At 57.3% G+C, this 20,265-nt stretch overlaps 2 protein-coding genes across 3 annotated transcripts; one reads left to right on the top strand and one right to left on the bottom strand.

The window, feature by feature from the left end:
* Positions 1 to 13: 13 nt before the first annotated feature.
* On the bottom strand, positions 14 to 5,416 carry TMEM198 (transmembrane protein 198). Of its 2 annotated transcripts, none has more exons than XM_068138797.1 (5): positions 5,334 to 5,416; positions 2,974 to 3,224; positions 2,290 to 2,865; positions 1,865 to 2,055; positions 14 to 1,403 (listed from the first exon to the last, which is right to left on the bottom strand). In XM_068138797.1, the coding sequence occupies exons 2-5, from the start codon at positions 3,161 to 3,163 to the stop codon at positions 1,257 to 1,259; spliced, it is 1,104 nt and encodes a 367-aa protein (XP_067994898.1). In that variant the 5' UTR covers positions 3,164 to 3,224; positions 5,334 to 5,416; the 3' UTR covers positions 14 to 1,256. The 2 variants fall into 2 exon arrangements, with proteins under 2 accessions (XP_067994898.1, XP_067994896.1); XM_068138795.1 differs by having other exon boundaries at positions 1,847 to 2,055.
* A 3,642-nt stretch (positions 5,417 to 9,058) lies between these two features.
* Positions 9,059 to 14,355, top strand: CHPF (chondroitin polymerizing factor). The gene is made up of 4 exons (XM_068138798.1): positions 9,059 to 9,399; positions 10,586 to 11,150; positions 11,346 to 11,528; positions 11,977 to 14,355. The coding sequence occupies exons 1-4, from the start codon at positions 9,083 to 9,085 to the stop codon at positions 13,237 to 13,239; spliced, it is 2,328 nt and encodes a 775-aa protein (XP_067994899.1). The 5' UTR covers positions 9,059 to 9,082; the 3' UTR covers positions 13,240 to 14,355.
* The last annotated feature ends 5,910 nt before the right edge of the window (positions 14,356 to 20,265 follow it).

The raw sequence follows: 20,265 nt of genomic DNA on the forward strand, positions 1-20,265 counted from the left end.
CTGCACACCAGGCTCTGAAAGGCTCTTTACTGTGTGGCCGTGGCCTCAGCAGCATTTGGCACATTTACAAAAGATACTGAAAAGGGGAAGGGCGGCGCGGTGCTGCGGGGGTTGGGGGGGCCTGGCAGAAACATGCAGTTCCTGGGACAGGGAGGCTGGCCAGGCTGGGCTGGGGGGCTCCCAAAGCAGAGGTGCACCCTGGTCCAGTCTTGCCACCATCCTGCCTGCCTGGCCATTGGTTAGTCCTGGCTCACTCCATAATAAATTAATACAAATCACAGCAAGAGAAGTATCTACAAGGTGGGAGCCTCTGCCTGCAGTGGTGCTCTGGGCAGGGGCTCCTGCCCTGCCCGGCCCAACCCCAGGGCCCCCCCCCAGCCACTGTAAAATCCAGTCATCAGTAAAACAGCGATGGCCTCTGACACTGCAGGGGTTCCCATGTCCCTGAGGCAGCCCAGCCTCTGCCCAAAGGCTGGATCCAGCGTCCTGTCTCCCATCCAGTCTAGGGGAGATGCACGTGGTACACATTGCCAGCACAGCTCACACTGGACTGACACCACTTGCCAGCATCACTCCAGGAGCCATCTCTGCCCCACGACCACCCCAGTCCAGCTCAGGAAAAGTGGGAGAGACAAACCACTTCAGGAAGCAGGGAGGGTGGATGGGGGGGGTACCTTCTAAGGAAGCAGGTTTTAGGAAGCACTGCCTGGGCACTGCTCTTGGGGCCAGGGTGGGACAGGGCGCACATGCTCAGAGGAGTCCCTGGAGGGGCAAGGGCTGTAGGACCTGCTCTTTCAGGAAGGAACATGGGGCACAGGCACTTGGGGAGCTGCTGGGGGGTGTGATGAGGTGGGGGGCAGGTGCAGGTTGGTGCTGTCTGGGAAAAGGACTCAAATATGGGGAGGGCAATTCTGGGATGCAGAATGAGTGTGCCCAGGCCTTGGGCAAACACACAATAGCAAGGGCTCAGACACCCCTCACCCCAGCAAAGCCACTCGCACTGCACGTCCATGGGCGCTGGTGTTCCTGGTCCTTGGGACGAGTCCCTGATGGAGAGCTCCCCCTAGCACCTCCAGGCCACATGGGCAGCCAGGGCTTGCCCAGTCAAGTTCCACACATCCCCAGGAAAGGTCTCCATCCACAGCCCCAAGCCACAAGCAGCTGCCCTGGGGCCAAGGGGACAGCCCTGCCTGTGTCACATGGGATCTCTTGGAGCAGGCTGGGGTGCTGGTGTTGCTCGAGGTCATTGGGTTGGCTTATACCCTCACAGCAGGGCCAGAGCCTGTGGTGAGGGGCACGGTGGAGCTACAGTCATAGTCCAGGTCCACCACGGCATGGGAGCTGGTGATGAGGCTGTTCAGGGATGGTCCTGTCTGCCGCTCTCGGAAACTCTGGATGTAGCTCTGTTCAATAAAGGAGATACAGAAAGTGAGGAGGACTCCTCTCCTGGCCCACTCCACCTCACCCTAAGTTCTGCAGCAGCCACCCAGAATCAGCCTTGTGCAGTCCCACCCATCCCAGCACTCAGACCCACCAACGTCTGGCTGCAATGGGCTGCACAGCCCCATCTCTTCCCTGGGCACATGCTTCACACCTTGCCCACCTGTTTCTACAGTGGCCGCAGCACTTTTGGTCACCAGTTTGCTTGCAAATGCTGAAGTGCTCCATAGTGGGCACATCCCACCTCAGCCCCTCCTGAGATGCCTAGTCCCTAGGATGCCCCAGCCTTATTTCTTGAGGAGTTCAGATGCCAGCTGATGCCCAGGTACCTCTTCCCTCTCTACACCCCACCCCACCCCACCCAGATGGAGAAGGAAGAGCCGTGGAGGCTGGGGAAGATCTCTACCCTGGTTGCGGGACTCACGGGGGAGAGCACGTCCCCATCGAAGCGGCGCACGGGGTTGGGCTTGCGGCGGTAGGCAGGCTCAGGTGGGTGGGCTTTGTGCTGGTGGGGTGGTGGGTGGTGGGGTCTCCGCTTCTTCTTGTTCTCCTTCCGGTTTTCCCGCTGCTTGATGCGCATCAGCTGCACGCGGCGCTGCTGCCGGCTGATGATCACTGTGGAGCAGAGGGGCCCGTGAGCACCAGGGACACAACCAAACCAATCTCACATACAAATGGGCCCTACCTTTTCAGGCCCAGGCCTCCCCTTGCATGCTCTGCCCCCAGAAAGTCCCAACCCCCTCATCTGTGCATGCAAACCAGCTACTGTGTACCTCCACTTCAGTCCCCAGGCCCCCCAGCTCCTGCCTCCACCCCACTCTATGTCCATCTCTCCCAGCCCTCACACACCTTCTGTGTGGGAGTAACCCTCGCCTGTGACCTTCCACTGGACCAGGACACCCAGTGTGGTGAGGAGCGGCCAGACCCCCAGGATGACCCAGCTGTACCAGCACACAGGGCGAGCAGGGGCCACCTTGATGCGCTCGTAGATATACTGCACCAGGAGGAAGAGCTCAATGAAGTAGTCGATGGTGACGGTCATGATGGCGCTGCCAAAGACGGCGGTGGAGAGGGTGGTAAAGAAGCGCTGCCACTGCAGAGTGAGGACGGCAAAGAGCATTCCCACACCCAAGAGCAGTGCAATGGGAATCCACACAGTTGGTGGGTGGTAGAACTGCTCCATCACCACCAGAGTGGCCACTGCCAGCAGCAGCCCTAGGAGCAGCCCCACCATGAAGAGGCCAACACTGCGCACCAGCATGGTGACCAGCCCACAGAGGACCCCGATGCCCAGCCCAATGCCCACTGAGGCCTCCACGCTCAGCTGTGTGTCCAGCACTCGCTCCTTGTAGCACAGCATGAAGATGATGATGGAGCCGAACATCAGCCCCGTCAGGAACATGACAGCCTTGAAGCAACGGTAGCCTGTGGAGACATGGTTGCAGTCAGGGGGTGGATGGCCAGCACCTGCCCTGATTCCCCGCTGCCCTTGTCCCTGCTTGCCCCATCAGCCACCGGGTTGGTCTGACTCACCAAAGAAGCAGTAGATGATGCCGAAGAGGCAGCACATGGCACACACTACAGAGGGCACCACTTGGTAGCGACGCTCAATTTCCTGCTGACAGCTGTGCCCCCACTCCTGGCCTGGCTCATGTGGCAGCAGCTTGAACCGCAGTGTCTGCACAGTTGCAGTCATGGCTCTGGGAACTCCCGAGAGAGGCATCAAAATCTCTGCTCTTGCCCCATGGCTTGCCAGCAAAACTGCACCCTGGCACTCAGCCCAGCTGGTGAGAGAAAGAAGGAGAATAGAGGCACCATGGAGACATGGCTGACAGTGATGCCCACTACTCACACTCAGACACCAGAAAACTTGCTCTGGCCACTTGCTACCTGGGGAGGAGGTCAGGGAATAGGGTAACGGCCTTGTCCATGGGCACTGCAGGGGCACACACCATCAGCCAGTGGGTGGCTGCAGTGATACATTGTCCCCAGGGAGCCTGTCCACATCCTTGGGGAGCTTCACTGCCAGGATGTGATGATTTATAATTTGTCTGTGGCTTCAATTTCCTGCCCTTGGCTCACCGGTGCCCCTTCCCTGTCTGATTAAAGGGAGACATCCACAACCTGGTATTTTATGTCTGTGAAGTAATTATGCTTGGTAATTAAGTCACCCCTCAGTCTTCTATTTTTATAGGCTAAACAGATTGAGCTCTTAAAGCTTGTACTCCAAGGCATTTTCTCCAATCCTCTAATCATATTTCTGGCTATTTTTCATCCCTGCTCCAGCTTCTAGTGTCCTTGTAAAAGAAAAGTGGGCCCCCACACTGCATCCAGCCCTTCCACATGGACCCATAGGGCTGGAGGGGGAATCAGCCCTGGCTGGCACTGCCCCTCAGCAAACGACTCACCTCTAATGCTGCAGCCATGCCTAGCCACTGAACAGGCTGTGACTGGGCCCCCCACAGCGCCTACCCAGATGGAGGGGTCATAATCCCCTGCAAAGACTGATCCAGCTCCAGCTTAAACCTAATTACAGCAGCCGTCTGCCTGCTCCCACCTGGGGTCAATTCCAGCATCCCTTTGCTTCCCTGGTGCCTTTCCAAGCTCAGTTGGTTTTAAATGGGTTTATTGTCACTGGTTGTCACTGGGCCAGTGCCAGCACTTCCAAATGCCACGTTAAAGCAGCTATCTTGGGACAGCTCACAAAACCAGTGCACCAAGAAGGAGCAGGCAAGAAGAGGGTAGAGGCTGCAGCCATGGCTCCTTATTGCCCAGCAACTTGCTGCTGCCTGGGCCAGGTTCCACTGGCCCCTCTTCCCCTGCCCTGGCCTCCTCCCTCTGTCTGGGGAAGGAAACAGTAGCCAAGGCAAATCCCCTGAGAAAGCCGAGCATAATGTCTAATCCCAGGGAAACAGGAGGGCAAGGAGTGGGCAGCCGAGTGCTGGGCCCCTGCCCGCTCTGCTGAGCCCCTAGGGAGAACACTAAGTAGGATTGGACTTTAACCACAGTGCCCAGGAGCAATACACCAGCTCTGACTGCGCTGGCGAGGACGGGCAATGCCATGTGGGGTGAATGGAGGGCAGTGCCAAGGGGCCAGGGATGGGGCATGGCACAGTCGTCTGGCTGGCATGGGCAGGGCATGGCAGGGCATATATCGGCAGGGCTTGGCAGCGTTTGACACGGCCAGCAGAGCATCGGGAGGACTGCGAAGTGCTGCTCTCTGCCCCTCAACCTACGCCAGGCCGGAGCCGGGGGGACGGGGAAGGGTCGCCTGTAAGCCTGATCCCGGCGGGGCTGCGGGGAGGGCCGCAGGCAGCGTCGCAGGCAGCTCCCGGCGCCCATTGGCGCGGGCACTGTTGCTAGGGGAGCCCCGCGCCTGCTCATTGGCGCCGGGAATTACCCACCTGCTGCCGCCCTCCCCGCAGCCCCGGGCTCCCCGCCACGGCCTGCCCCGGGCCCCCCTGCCCTCCCCTCCGCGCCCCGTAGGGCACAGCGTGGCGTAGGGGCCTAGAGGCAGCGCTCGGAGCACCGCATCAGCAAAGACCTCCCCTCCACCGCTCCCCGCCGCCCCGCATCCGGTCCCGCTGCCCCCCGCCGGGCTGCCGGACTCCGGGCCGGCGGGGCGGGCGCGGCGTTGCTAAGCGACGGCCGCAAAGGCCGCCGGGGCGCGGGTCCGCTCCGCCCCCTTTCTTTGTTCAGGGAGAGGGGCCCGTGGGCTGCTCCGCCGGGCCTTGCACGCCCATCCCGGGAACCGCGCTTTCTCCCTGGGACGTGGGGCCACAAGCTCCGGTGCCCAAGCCCTTTTCCCCAGGGACCTGGCACGTTCCCCCCGGCGCCTGCTAATCCCCCACGTGTACCCCAACCCCCTGTGGCCCCGCCCCGCCCGCTCCCACCTGCGCTCCAGGCCCGGCAGCGGCGGCGGCCCCGCTGCGCCCAGCGCTCCCGGCCCCGGCCCCCGCGCATGCTGGCGGCGCGGCCCGCCGCGCGGTGCTGAGCGGACAGCTCCGGCTGACGTCACCGCGCCGCGTCAGCGCGCGGCTGGGGGAGGGGCCGGGGCCGGGCCTGGGGGCGGGGTCTCGGCGGCGGGGGCAGGCCGGGGGGTGGCTTCGGGCCGTGCGTTACGGGGCGTTATGGGTGTAGAGGCCTGGGCGTGGGGGGCTCAGTAGCGGATGCGGCAGGGAGTGGATTGGGGTGCAGCAGCCTGTACATTGGAGGTGAAGCAGTGGGTGCAGGCTGTGCAGGAAGGTATGCACCAGGCTGTCATGGAGTGCACCAGGCCATGCACTGGGGAGATGAAACAAGACCACATGTGCAGTGTGGCACATGGTGCACCGGGCTGTGCCCCTAGGACCAGTGTGCAGTGGGGGTGTGTGAAAAGCACAGGAGAGAGTTGTGTGAGGTGTGTGCATGGCGATGTGGGGCGGGATCTGGCACCAGTTCAGGTGGCAGGAGTAGAGCACAGAGGGACGGGCAGTGTGCAGGTGGCCTATGCCAGGTCCATGGGGACCGCAGCATCTGCGTTCACAGAGGACAAACCAAGAAAGGGGGACCTATGGGGGCTGCCTGCCCATCCCCCTGCCGGATCCCAGGAGATGCAGGCCTACTGGGTAGATGGGAGGACATGGGGCTCTGCAGAGGCACAACTCCCTGGAGCTGGCACCTTCTGGCTGCAGGTCCCAGAGACGCCTGGGAAATCCTGGCATGGAAAAGGCTCTTGGCAGCAGCAGCCGTTTCCCTGGCAGCCCCTTCCCAGCTCCACACCAAGGCTGGGGAGACAAAGGCAGGAGCTGCAGCTGGTGGGGGTCTGTGAAGGGGCTGCCAGAGCAACGGCACCGCTGCCCTTGGTCCCTGTGGGATTTCCTGGGGCCGGGCACGGGGGCCCTGGGCTCAGCCACTGCCCAAGCAAATCCTGAGGAGTTGTTTGCCCACAACTTCATATCTATGCAGTTGTTCTGAGCTGAGAGTCTTGTTTCTGAAAACTTCACTACTCTCTCCAGTCTGGACCTCTCAGTACAAACTCAGATCAGTATAAAACACTCCAACCTGCAATGGAAATCAAATACATCTATTCCTAACGTGTTTCTCATATGCAGAAAACAGGTGACTTTGGTTGTTTATGATCATATATGCTTTTTGGTCATTGTCTATGGAAAATCTCTACTGATTTCTTCTGCATCTTTTCCATTCTGGCCTCTCTGTTGTATTCCTTCTGTTTCTAGTTTTTATATGTTCTTCATTAAACTGCTGTCCACATGACCACCTTCCCCTGTTGCTTGTCTTGGCATCTTCAAAAGAAAAAGGCCTGAGCTTGGATGATGGTTCTGTATCTCTGGGGGGTGAGATGCTGCCAAGTACTTCCTGATGAAAACAGGCTGCTTTGTTCCAGAAAATGAAAGAGACTCTCCAGCCAAACGAGCTCCAGCCTGCCCTTGGTTCCTTGCCATGCTCTGTGGTCAAAGCACTCTCCAGGGCAGGCAGGATGTGTATTCATGGGGAGGGTGGGATATGTTCCCCACCAACCAGAGTAAATCCAGAGGTACCTGAGAGCCCCAGAAGCTGTGAGAATGCTGGAAGTGGAGCCACAGGCTGGGAGCAGGCAGAAAGGCCAGGTTGTCCTTCTTGTTCTTATCCAGTAATGCCTGGTGCAATCACACACGTAGGGCTGCTGGCCTTACAGCTTCTGGGTTGGATAATCTGTGTGCTGGAGGCTCTGTGTATGCAGCAAACTCTGCCCTGAGACAGTTCCTCCAGCTCTGTCTGCCCAGACCTGCTCAGTCTGGCAGCTGGTGGGCAGGTGGCTCTGTGCTGCAGTGCAGGGGCATAGTGACCTGGCCTCTGCTGGAGAAGCCCTCCTCTTCAGTCCTGTTTCGACTTGCAGGATAAAGGTCCCTGCTGCTGGGATCTCCTGCTACTCTGCCTGCTTTCCTTCTGCACTAGCATAGTTTGCTATTCTGCATGCAAAGGTCTTCCATCCGCTGCTTGCTCTCCTGCATACCTGCTCCCCAGGCTGCAATCATGACCAGCTCCTTCTGCAGCCTGTGGCTGGTGCTTTACTGCTCCTGGCCCCAGACCCATCCAGCCTACCTACCCATAGCCACAAATCATCTCTTGAGGACACCCAGGAGGAGTCCAGCACCACTGCCCATGCATTCTGGAAGCAATTTGAGAAGGAGAACATAGTGTTTCAAGACTATCATAAAATCACCAGCATTGTGGGTTGGGCTATCCCAGGGAAGGGACAGCAGCTGTGCCCAGCTGACTCTGTGGCAGCCCCTCCAGCGCTGGGAACAAAGAGCCAGCTGTGCCTCAGCCCCACAGCACTTGCCTGGGAAAATTCACCCTTAAGCAGGCTCAGGTACCATGTCTCCCCCTCACCCAGGCCACAACCCTGCCAAACATGCTTTCTGAGCCATCAGGCAGCCATGGCCAGGAGCTGCCCCCCACTGAACACTGTGGCCTGGCCAGTGCTGGGTACTGGGCAGTGATCTGCCCCTCAGCGATGTGCACCCTTAGTAAATATGCAGATGACAATAAGTTGGATGGGAGTGTTGATCTACTTGAGGGTAGGAAGGCTCTACTGAGGCATCTGGACAGTCTTGATCAGTGGGTCAAAGTCAATGGGACGCGGTCCAACAAGGTCAAGTGCTAAGTCCTGCACTTCAGTCTCAACAACCCTCTACAATACTACAGGCTTAGGGCAGAGTGGCTGCAAAGACATCTGGCAGAATAGGAGCTGGGGATGCTGATCAATAGCTGATTAAATATGAGCCAGAAGTGTGCTCCGGTGGCCAAGAAGGCCAACAACATCCTGCCCTTTCTGAGGAACAGTGATTGTGCACTTCAAATACTGTGTCCAGTTTCAGTCCCTTCAATATAAGAAGGACACTGAGTTGCTGGAGCATGTCCAAAGAAGGGGAAGGAAGCTGGGGAAGGGCCTGGAAAGCAAGCCTTACAAGGAGCAGTTTGAGAGCACTGGGATTATTTAGCCTGGAGAAAAAGAAGCTGAAAGATCTCATTGCTCTCTACAAATTCTTGAAAGGAGGTTGTAGCAAGATGGGGATCAGTCTCTTCTCTGTAGTAACAAGTGATAGGACAAAAGCAAATGGCCTCAAGTTGGTCAAGAGGAGGCTTAGGTTGGATATTAGGAGAAAATTCTTCACTGAGAAAGTTGTCAAGCACTGGCACAGGCCGCCCGGGCCACCCTTGGAGATATTTAAAGACATGTAGGCATGGTTTAGTGGTGGACTTGGTAGTGCGGGGTTAACCGTTGGATTCGATGATCTTGAAGGTCCTTCGCAACCTAAACGGTTCTACGAGACGTCTCCTGGGCGGGAGAGGGCAGAGGCGGGATGGTCTCTCTCCCCGCCCCGCCCCCGTGCCTGGCCCCTGCCCCGCAGCGAGGGGCGGCCGGGCCGGGCGCTCTCCTAGCAACGCGGCGCCGCCCCCACGCCGGCCCGTCCTCTGCCCGCACCGCCCCCTGACGCGGCGGAGGAGGTGCGGCCCATTGGCCGGGGCGCTGTGCTCCGCGGTGACGCGAGCGGGGCGGGGACAGCGGGTGACACGTCGGACGGCGGCGCCGTCAGCGGCAGCCGGAGTCGCCGCCGGTCCCGCTCCCGGTCCCGCTGCCGGTCCCTGTCCGGCCATGCGGCTGTCGCTGGTGCTGTCGGTGCTGCGGCCCGCAGGGCCGGTGGCCATCGGCATCTCGCTGGGCTTCACTCTCAGCCTCCTCAGCGTCACTTGGGTAGAGGAGCCCTGCGGGCGGCCGCCGCGTCCCGCAGCCGCCGCCCGCCCGCGTCCCGACGGCGGCCCCGCGCCGCCCCTCGGCCCCGGCAACACCAACGGCAACGCGGCGCGCAGGCCCAACGCCGTGCCCCCCGGGCTGGGCGCCGACAGCTGGGAGCCCCGCGTCGTTCCCTATCGCCCGCCCAGCCCTGGCAGGGCCGCCAAGAAGGCCATCAGGTGCGGGAACCAGGGCGGGCCTGGCCGGGCTGGGGGAGCTGGGCACCGGCGGAAGAAGGGCGGCCGGCGCTAAGTGGGCTTCGGATGGGAGCAGCTGTGGCCCAGCCTGGGGTGCTTGAATGTGGGCCGGTACTGGGGGGCTAGCAGCTCCTGTTCTCCAGGCTGGTACTGGGGGCTGTCTGCCTGTCCACCGCTGCGTTGGTGCTGAGGGGCTTTACAGGTGACCCGGCATCCTCTCAGCTCTGTAGATGGCCCGGGCTGCCGCCGTTTTTTTCTAACTGCAGTCACCTTTCCCCTCTGCTTCCCTTCTTTCTCCCTGCTCCCCCACCCCCGCCTATCCGCGCTGCCTGTCTCGGGAGCGCCCCGAAGAGCGCCAAGCCCGCGGTGCTGCCTGCTGTGCAAAGGTTGCCTGCTGCAGCACGTACTGCCAGGCACCCTGCCCCAGTCCCTCTTCTGCCCTGCCCTGACAGGGACCCCTCCCACCGTGGCACATCCCCAGCCAACGCTGCAAACTCCAGCCTGCAGCCCATCCTAGCGTCCCCGGGATAACAGGGAACAGGCAGTGAAAGGGCTTCCTTGTCCCGGCGAGGCGGTGGGCGGATGGAGAGGGTTGAATGGGGCCAGTGTGTGCCAGGCAGCGGCTGGGGGCCGGGGGGCGGGGGGGGTCGCTTCCTGACACTGCACTGGGCTGGGAAAATTAAACCTAAAAGTCATTGTGAATGGGCAGCTGGGGCCTGTGGTGGGGAGGGGGACACAGCTGGCCTCATGCTGGCTTCAGCCACCCCAGTGATGCCTGACTTCTCTGTGGAGTGCAAAGTGGGCTCTCCTGCCTGCTTGAGAGGAGTGCACCTGGCAGGGTGCTTCCCAGCTTAGCAGTCCTGGCTGTGACTGGCAGCGTGGTGGGGTGCCTAGTGGGTTGTGTCCCTGCTAGAGCTGGAGCGTGCAGTACTGTTTTCCTCTCGTAGCTGTGCTCAGCCTTTTGTGAGCCTCTGGTTCATTCTGCTGTACCACTGCTCCAGGCATAATGGCAGCCAGTGCCCCTGGGGTTATATTTTGCCTGTGTGACTGAAACCTGGGAGCAATTTCTGCAGAGGAACCAAGGCTGGTGCCATTGAGGGAAATGGGGAGGGTGCAGGCTGAGGTCAGGTGCTGTGCCCTGGGGCCAGAAATTCTCTCACTCCTGCAGGACCCGGTACATCAGCACAGAGCTGGGAATGCGACAGCGGCTCTTCGTGGGTGTGCTGACCTCCAAAAGCACACTGAACACGCTGGGAGTGGCAGTCAACCGCACGCTGGCCCACCGCCTGGAGCGCCTGGTGTATTTCACAGGCACAAGGGGCCGCAAGATGCCCCATGGCATGACAGTGGTGACACACAGCGATGAACGACCCATCTGGAACATGTACCAGACCATCAGGTACCTTCTGGACCATTATGTGAATGATTTTGACTGGTTCTTCGTGGTGCAGGATGATACCTACACAGAGGCACACCGCATCAGCCGCCTGGTTGCCCACCTCAGCATCGACACCCACCTTTACCTCGGCCGTCCTGAGGAATTCATCGGTGGGGACACTGAGGGACGCTACTGCTATGGGGGATTCGGTTACTTGCTGTCTCGCAGCCTCCTCCTGCTCCTGCAGCAGCACCTGGAGAGCTGCCGCAACGACATCCTCAGTGCTCGGCCTGATGAGTGGCTGGGCCGTTGCATCATCGACTACACAGGCATCAACTGTGCTGAGGAGCATGAGGTAGGTCCTGCAGTGGGGATGGCCTTCAAGAGCCTGATCTGGCCCAGTGTGTTTTCGCACCTCCCCATGGACTCCTAGGTCCTGGGAGGAGCACCGTTGTAACCCTGTCATCCTTTTATCTGGCTGTGCTGGCAGCTGGTGGAGTGGGCGTGTGTATCAGGGCTGATCGTGACCCATCTCTCCTGCCTGGTGCAGGGCCTGCATTATCACTATTTTGAGCTAGGAAAGAATGTGGACCCTGAGCGGGAGACTGACCTCCGATTCCAGAGTGCCTTCACTGTCCACCCCGTGCTGGATCCCCTTCAGATGTACCGGCTGCATAAGTACTTCGCACAGGTGGAGCTTGAGAGGACCTACCAGGAAATCCAGCAACTCCAGGTGAGACCTGGTTAGGAGGGTCTGGGCTCCCCCTGTCATGCCTCTCCACTCTAACATCTGGGTTTCTCACCTGAACCTGCTGTGGGATGGGATCAGGGTCAGCAGTGCTGGCTGAGAAGCAGCTTTGGATCTGGATAGGTCCTGGAGCTGCATTGGTGGTTCAGGATGATGAAGCTGGCAGGGTGCTGAGGTCCACCAGCAAAGGCTGAGAAGGATGGGAGAGGGCATGGGTTCTGATGATGGAGGTGCCATGCCATATTTGAGGTGCCATTTGGAGGAAATCTGAGTGGGCTGGACAGGAGTCAGGCTGAAGGCAGAGTTCTTCTGGCACTGGTCTTTAGGCCAGCAGTGGCTGATCCCTGAGTGTTGGGAATCAGCTTGCCTGCAGCCAGAGCTGGAAGACCTACTTGCACCCACTTTGGCTCTCACTCCATCTCTGCTCTTGCAGCTGGAAATCCAGAATGCCAGCAGTCTGTCTGCTGATGGAGATCATGGTGCCACATGGCCTGTTGGCATCCCGCCCCCCTTCCAGCCCAAAACTCGCTTTGAGGTTCTGCGTTGGGACTACTTCACAGAGGAGCAGGTCTATGCCTGCACGGATGGCTCCCCTAAGTGTGAGCTGCGCGGCGCAGATCTGGCGGATGTGGCCGACGTGGTGGCCACAGCCATGGAGGAGCTGAACCGCAAGTACCAGCCGGTGCTCCACATCCGCAAGCAGCAGCTGGTGAATGGGTACCGGCGCTTCGACCCCACGCGTGGCATGGAATACACGCTGGACCTCCAGGTGGAGGTGGTCACCCAGAAGGGTCACAGTCGCTCTGTCACCAAGCGTGTGCACTTAGTGCGGCCCCTTAGTGAGGTGGAGATCATCCCCATGCCCTATGTGACAGAGGCCAGCCGCATCAACGTCATCCTGCCACTGACTGCTCATGACCGGGACCACGCTGCACGCTTTTTGGAGGCTTATGCGGCAGCTGCCTTTGAGAGCAGTGAGAATGCAGTGCTCACCTTCCTCTTCATCTATGACCCCTTTGAGGCACAGCAGGTCACCCAGAATGACATTTTTGCCCACGTGAAGGCCCAGATCACTGAGTATGAGCGCAAGTATGTGGAGGTTAAGATCCCATGGATCAGTGTTAAGACAGATGCACCCTCCCAAATTAAGGTCATGGATATAATCTCCAAGAAGCATCCTGTGGACACGCTTTTCTTTGTGGCGGGTGTGGGGACAGAAGTCACTGTTGACTTCCTGAACCGCTGCCGGATGAACACCATTAACAACTGGCAGGTGTTCTTCCCCATTCACTTCCAGGGCTACAACCCTGCTATTGCTTACCACAACCAGGTGCCACCTGCCACGCTGGACCTGCTGCGGGATGCGGGGCGCTTCGACCGTGATGTCTTTCACGAGGCCTGCTTCTACAATGCCGACTACATGGCAGCACGCACCCGCATGGTGAGTGACGTGCAGGAGAACGAGGACATCCTTGAGACCTTGGACATCTATGACATGTTCATCAAGTACTCCAACCTCCACGTCTTCCGGGCTGTGGAGCCTGCCCTGCTGCAGCACTACCGGCACCAGGCCTGCAATCCACGTCTCAGTGAGGAGATCTACCACCGCTGCATGCAGAGCAGCCTGGAGGGTGTAGGCTCTCGCTCCCAGCTGGCCATGGTGCTTTTTGAGCAGGAGCAAGGGAACAGCACCTGAACCCTAGGGTATGAAGAAGCTGGCCCTGATGTGCCATGCCTGCCTGCCCACCCCACCTCTTCTGCTGCTCAAAGTCTGTCTTCCTCCTCTTGGCAGCTTCAGGAATTGCTGGTGCCCAAGCTTGTGACTTGCTCGGCTGGGGCTGCTCAGGCCAGGGTCCACCAGCCTGGGGTGCCCAGATCCTGCTGGCATGGCACAGCTGTGCAGATCCCATGGTGAACTGGGGCCAGAGTTGTTGAGCTGTGAGCTGGAATAATTGGCTCCTCACCCCAGAGCTGTTCACCACCAGCTCTGTCCCTCTTCCTTGGTTCTGCTGCCCAGCTGGAGGGCAGTGGGCTGCCCTCTTCCTTGCTATCCGCCCTCAACCACAGTCATGCAGAGCCCAAGGCTGCTCTGCTGTTAGACTGTATCTGCCATGGAGCTGGGGGCAATCCCACATGATTCCCCCAACACCCTGGGACAGGGCTGTGCCCTCCCTTGGAGCATAGGCCTGATCATGCAGGGACAGCAGGATGGGGAACATGCTACCCCAAAAGAGCAGTAAGGAGGTTGGATTTGAGGTTTTGCAATTTGATGAGTTGGAGTGCTCCTGGTGAGTTGGGGTGGGGAGTCCTGGCCCCAGGGGTAGTGGATGTAGGGGGTGCCAGATCCTGCTGTATTCATGTACTGTGAGCTGCTCCCCATGGGAACCATGACCCTGGCCGCCTTGGCCTTCGCAGTATTAATAGGACGTCGGAGATTGCAGCTCTTGGATGAGAGCCTCCCAACAGAGGTGGTAGCCCTCCCCACCAGAGGGCAGCCCTTGGGAGCAGGGGACGTGGTGCTCGGTGCTGATGTGAATGGCAGAGGGTTTGCTTGCATGTCTCCTAAGGAGAAAGTGACTGAGGAGCAGCTCTCTGCTCTTGGTTTGTATTTAATAGTGGGGAGAGGAGGGGGGAGTGGGACATTTACACTAATAAAAGGGAGAGATGAACTTGTGGTCTGGCTCATTCTTCCCTGGGGCACCTCCAGCTGCCCTGCCAGGGATCTAGCTGTAGCTGGCTGAACCGATTCAGGAATGCCGCTCCCAAGCCAGCTGGGAGATGAACACCTTTCCTTATTGAAGCCAAGGGGAGCCCATCAGCTTACACAGGTTGGCCAGCACTAGGCCAAGACTTGGACATACCTACTTGAACCTCTAGCGGCTTGCAGCAGGAGCTTTGCACCTTCTCTGATGCCCAGGGTCCCTAGGATTGTTTAGCTGTCACCATCTGCTACCAGGCACTGGTGGTGCAGCACAATGCTAAGCCCCTTGCCGTGGGAAGCCCTGGTACCCACATGCAGTATGCTGAGCTCTGGGCAATGCCTTGTTCTCTCCTGGTGCCTTTAAGTTTGTAGTCTCACTGACTGCAAGTTTCCACAGCTCCAATTGTGAATGGAAAAGGACTATAGTGAGGGCTTTTGCAGCCATATGTACTCCTACATGTGCTGTCCCCTAGCCTTTGTGAGCTGTACGTGAGTAATGGAGGACTGCTGGCACATGTTGGAGTGGAGGTTGGATGCCCAAATTGGGTGAGCCTTGCCTTCAAGGATCTGGGATCAGCTCCAATGGAAACTCCTGGGCCAGAAATATCATCCAAGCACTGTGTTGAATCATTAGGGCAGGAGCTGCCCTCTCTGCATTGTTTTCACTGCTTTTTGTGAACCATTTTGCTTCTTGGGGCTACTCAAAACATCTTGTGGTCTCCAGTTCTGGGTTGGGTAGAGCACTATGGTCCTGTCTCACCATCTTATCACCTACAGCTTCTATTTGCAGTATGAAAAGCAGGGACTGTGTCCTTTGGCTATGCTGCCTGCTTCAGGCGTGATTTCCATGGTTCCTGGCTTCCCACCAGCCCTTTGCTCATCACATTTTACTTGTACAAAGCAGATGTATCAAAGACATGCCCAAGAAAATTAACTGAACTTACTTGCTGTTAGTTATCAAGGCTGTTAGTGGAACTCATGGAAGGGCCCTGGGCTGTGTGGTGTGCCTTCCCCAAAGATGCCTCATCTGTACATTCCTACTCCTGTCTTCATATCTGTGCTGTAGCAGAGTAGATGTTTAAACATAATTTTATTATATTTCAGAGGATAACCATTAGCTTGCTCTGAATATTTCTATTTTTGATCTTCCCCAAGCACATCCTTAGCTCCCATTAAATGTGAATCTGGGACAGAGGGAGTGAGACGGATGCAGGTGTTACAGATACATTTCTCCTCTGAAAAGCAGACCTAGGAGTTGGATGTGATGAGGTGTTAGAAGAGTATCCAAATGGTAATAAAGCAAACTGGCTTCAAATCAAGTTGGCTGCGAAAAGAACTCCAGATTTGTCATTTAGCTGTCACAGGATGGTGCAGATAGAATTGCTTTTGCCTCCTCATTGCTGTTTGCCCAGATGAGTTAGCGCTATTTGCATACTTAGTGCTCCACACTATCAACACCAGCAAGCACTCCCCCCGCTCCAACATGCATATGAGCAAACGACAATGCTGGTGGCACTCCCAGCACACTTATTGCTCCCTTTTGAAAGGAGCTGCAGGGTTTGAAGCTGCTTTGGTGTTTGTCAGGTTATTTTCAGCATCAAAATATGTTGAAACCCTGGGGAGGGTTGCACAAAGATTTGGGAATGGCACTGGTGGCAGGAGCCTGCTTGGCTGGGGCCTGGAGCAGCCTTCTTGTGCTTGTGAAGTAAATGGGCTTACTGGGAAATGACAGAGAACTGTGACTGCTTCTGCCCATGCAGGGCTGGCAGGTACAGGCAGAATGCCAGACCAGGACAGTGACCCTCCTGAAAGAAATGGGAAGGAGCGGCTCCAGGTGCTGCTGTTGGCATCTGAGCAGATAGGGACTTCCTGCAATCCCTGTTCAGGTTTGACTGGTACTTCAATACAACAGGTATGTAAGAACCAGTGCAGGCTCTTACATAGATGCAGAGACAGAGCAGCAAAAGGGCAGTTTTCCAAACGGGGAGGGAGAAGTCATGTGGCTGCTGCCCATAGGCTTCTGTGTCCCTTGAGAAATGGTTTTGAAAGCATTACTTGCTCACCACACCACTGCCTTCGAGAAGAGCAATGCAAGTGCCTCCTGGGGATTTTTTTGAAAGAGGGCATGAAGGGCCAGTCCAGAGCAAAGACCTTTGGAGGCATGAGAAGGACCAACTGGGTGCATCAGGGCTGGACCTGCATCTGCCTCTCCTCTCCTTCCTGCACTGTGGTAATGAAAGGGACTCTACACCATGGGTTAGGCCATAACAGTGTCCCCTGTCTGACCCTGCCAATGAGCAGCACGGGTCCTTTTTCCAAGCCAGGGGCTTGTGGGGAAGCAGGAGCAAAGCAGCTAGCTTGCCACACTGAGGTCGTCAGGAGATGTGGAAACTGCTTTATCCAGGTGTTACCTGTTACAACCAGCATCTGCAGGCAGGAGGCACTTGGGAAGGAGGTAGCAGCAGTGAGGCCGCTTCTTGCACGCCAGGGCTCACACGCAGTCACTCCACTCCCAAGCCTGACGGTTTCTTTTCCTTGAAACACAGTTTTTCGCTGTAAACAGCTGTAATTGTGGTGTGTGGCAACAGTGAGAAGTGCCCAAGGAGATGGGCACTTCCTGTGGGCAGAAGTGATCCTTGATATCTCCATCTTGGGGCACCTTCCCTTGGGATGGCATTGCATCTCACAGGAGCTGAATCTGCCAAGGCTGTCACCTCCACAGGAGCTGTTGACAGTGCAGCAGAATCTGCTGCAGCTGGGTGCCTGGCACTTCTCCAGAGGACTGTACTTGTTAAATTTAAGGACCTGTTTCACTGCAGTGGATCCCCTTCTAATTAGGCTCCAGCTTTTCATGTGGCTCATTACAGGCGTTTCAAACAGTGAGGGACTGGGCTGACATTGTTTTTCAACCTGGCCAGCACTGGGTGGCAGCGACCCCTGTCCTTGGGGAAGACTGAATCCCTGGTGACCTGTGAATGAGCACAGCATGGGAAGGGGCAACCAAGGTCCACAGCACTAGAGCTTGAGCATGGCCCTTGAGTGCTACATTTGGGTCATTTTGCTGGTCCTCCTTAGCACTGCACCACCTGCACATGGGGTTCACCCTATATACCCCTCCTGTTTGGTGATGGTAGGAGTCAGGGGATACCATCTCTAGGTGTCACCAGCAATCTGCCAAATTAAAGAACAGAGGTGTTGATGTTTGCTAAGTCACTAGAGAGCTCCCAAGACCTGTCCTGAAGCCTCTTTGTTGGCAGCCTCAGGGAGCCTTGATGGGTTATGTGTGATCCTTTCCTTCGGCTGTGCTTCATTCCTGCTCCTCCAGAATCACCTCTGCTTTCTCATGGATGTAGGATCTGGCTTTGTGAGGGAGTTTTCTGACAAGCTGCTTGCCAGAGCTGGAAGACAAGGGGCTGAAGTATCTTGGTGAGTATGGCATAGTGCTGCACACAGCCCTCACTCTTCCTGTCTTCCCCAGCCAGTACTACCATGCCTTTCAGGTTTTATATCAGGACCTGGTTCTTCCCCAGTCTCTTGGATACATCTAGCACCTCCAGTGCCATGCATGGGGCTCGCTGCACACTCCTGTTCCCCTCCTTGCTCAAGTCCTCCACCAAGTCTTCACTGCAGAGTAGGAGGCAGCACAAGCTCCCATTCATAGCCTGGGTGTGGGTGAAGGTGGCTTCATGGTGAGTCATCCTGGAGGGGCAGACGGGTCAGGACCCAGTGGCAGGTAGAGCCTTGTCACAGTGGACCCCAAAGGCACCTTTGATCACTCTCTTACTAGGTGATCAAAGGATGTGGAGGGTGCAACTATTTTCTGCACCTTTCCCTTTAGGATCCAAGCCTAATGCTCTGCTCACATGACAGTGTGTGAGCTGTGAGATGGAGTCTTGTGTCCCAGCTGCACTCAGTTAACCTGGGCATCTTCAGACCCCCATGGTTTAGAGGGGAACCTATGACACCTGCTGCTGGCAGCCTACAGTGTGAGGCCAGCTCCTATCTCCTCCTTTGTCCCCTTTCTCTGTGCTGCAGAGTGGCTGGGGCAGTTGGAGAAGAGTATGGAGAAGGGTCACAGAATCACAGAATTATTGAGGCTGGAACAGACCTCTAAGATCATCAAGTCCAGCCTATTACCTAACACCACCACATGTCACTAAGTGCTCCATCCAATCTTTCCTTAAACACCTCCAGGGACAGTGACTCCACCACCTCCCTGGGCAGCCCATTCCAGTGTCTGATTACCCTTTCCATGAGGAAGTGCTTCCTAACAACCAACACAAACCTTTCCTGGTGCAGCTTCAGGCCATGCCCTCTCGTCTTGTCATAAATTGCCTGGGAGAAGAGCCTGACCCCCACCTTATCACAACTTCCCTTCAGGTAGTTGTAGAGTGTGATAAGGTCCCCCCTGAGTCTCTCTTCTCCAGGCTAAACAACACCAGCTCTCTCAGCCTCGCTTCATAAGACTTTCCCTCCAGTCCCCTCACCAGTCTCATTGCTCTCCTCTGGACCTGCTCCAGTACCTCAATATCTTTCTTGAAGCGAGGGGCCCAGAAATGTACACAGTACTCAAGATGAGGCCTCATCAGTTCTGAGTACAGGGGAAGAATTCCATCCCTAGTCCTGCTGGCCACAATCTTCCTGGCACAAGCCAAGATGCCATTGGCCTTCCATGCCACCTAGGTACCCTGCTGGCTCATGTTCAGCCACGGTCAACCAGCGCTCCTAGGACCCTCTCAGCCAGGCTGCTCTCCAGCCATTCCTCTGTGGTACTGCATGGGGTTATTGTGGCCAAAGTGTAGGACCCTGCACTTGGCCTTGTTAAACCTCAGCCCACTGGGCTCAGCCCATCGACCCAGCCTGTGCAGGTCTCTCTGCAGTGTCTTCCTCCCTTCCAGCAGACCCACACTTCCCCCCAGCTTGGTGTCATCCTAGAATTTACTAATGCTAGACATCCAAGCCATCAATAAAGATATTGAATGGAACTGTGCCCAGTAATGATCCCTGGGGCACACCACTGGTCACCAGACACCAACTGGATGCCGCACCATTTACAACTCCTCTCTGTGCCCAGTTTTCAACCCAGTGAAGGGTGCACCTGTCCAAGCCATGGGCTGCCAGCTTTTCCAGGAGGATGCTGTGGGAGTCTGTGTCAAAGGTTTTGCTGAAGTCTAAGCAGACCACATCCACAGCCCTCTCCTTATCTTCCAGGCAGGTCACCCAGTCATAGAATAAGATCAGATTGATTAGGCAGGACCTTCCTTTGCTAAACCCATGTTGGCTGGTCCTGATCCTCTGGTTGTCTTGTACATGCTGCTTGATGGCACTCAGGATGAGCTGCTCCTCAAGCTTGTCAGGCACTGAGGTCAGGCTGACAGGCCTATAGTTCCCCAGATCCTCCTTTCAGCCCTTCTTGAGGATGGGCATCACATTGGCCAACCTCTCCTCTGGAGAAAGCAGGAGCTGGAGCATCACCTCTGCCAGGCAAAGCCTTGGGGCCCTGCCCCAGCAGGAAACCCCATTTCCCCACTCATCTTCTGCCTCCTTTGTTTTGGTTTCACCCTGCACCCCTGCCCATGGCACCATAAGGGTTCTGCTGGAGGTCCCACCATGGGTCAGCTGATAGTGCCCCTGGCATTTCACCTGCACTGTTCCCCCTTAGATAAAGGGACAGAGACCATGGTCCACAGTGGGTGCTGAAGGGGCAGAGAGCAACTGCCACTGTTCTCATCATCCCATGTGAGGGCAGAGCCACGTAAGAACCTGTGCCTGTCATTGGGAACTGGCATGGGAGTGGAGGGGCCATGGAGACCCTGGGGAAGCACCCCATGGGCCCTGTTCCCCCACTGCATGGCCTACCCAGAGCTGATAGGATCTGATGGGGCACTGCTGGAGTGTTTGCCCTGCCCTGGGAAGTGATTTGAGGACTAGGGTAGGGCTCTGGCAGTTACTGCTGCTGGTGTCCAGCTAGCAACCACCACGTTTCTTCCAGAAGCTGGGGCTTAAAGAGCCGGTCAGCAG

The sequence above is a fragment of the Melanerpes formicivorus genome, unplaced genomic scaffold (genome assembly GCF_026170545.1).
Source record: "Melanerpes formicivorus ecotype bairdi unplaced genomic scaffold, bMelFor1.0.p_v2 SCAF_5, whole genome shotgun sequence".
NCBI lineage: Eukaryota > Metazoa > Chordata > Aves > Piciformes > Picidae > Melanerpes > Melanerpes formicivorus.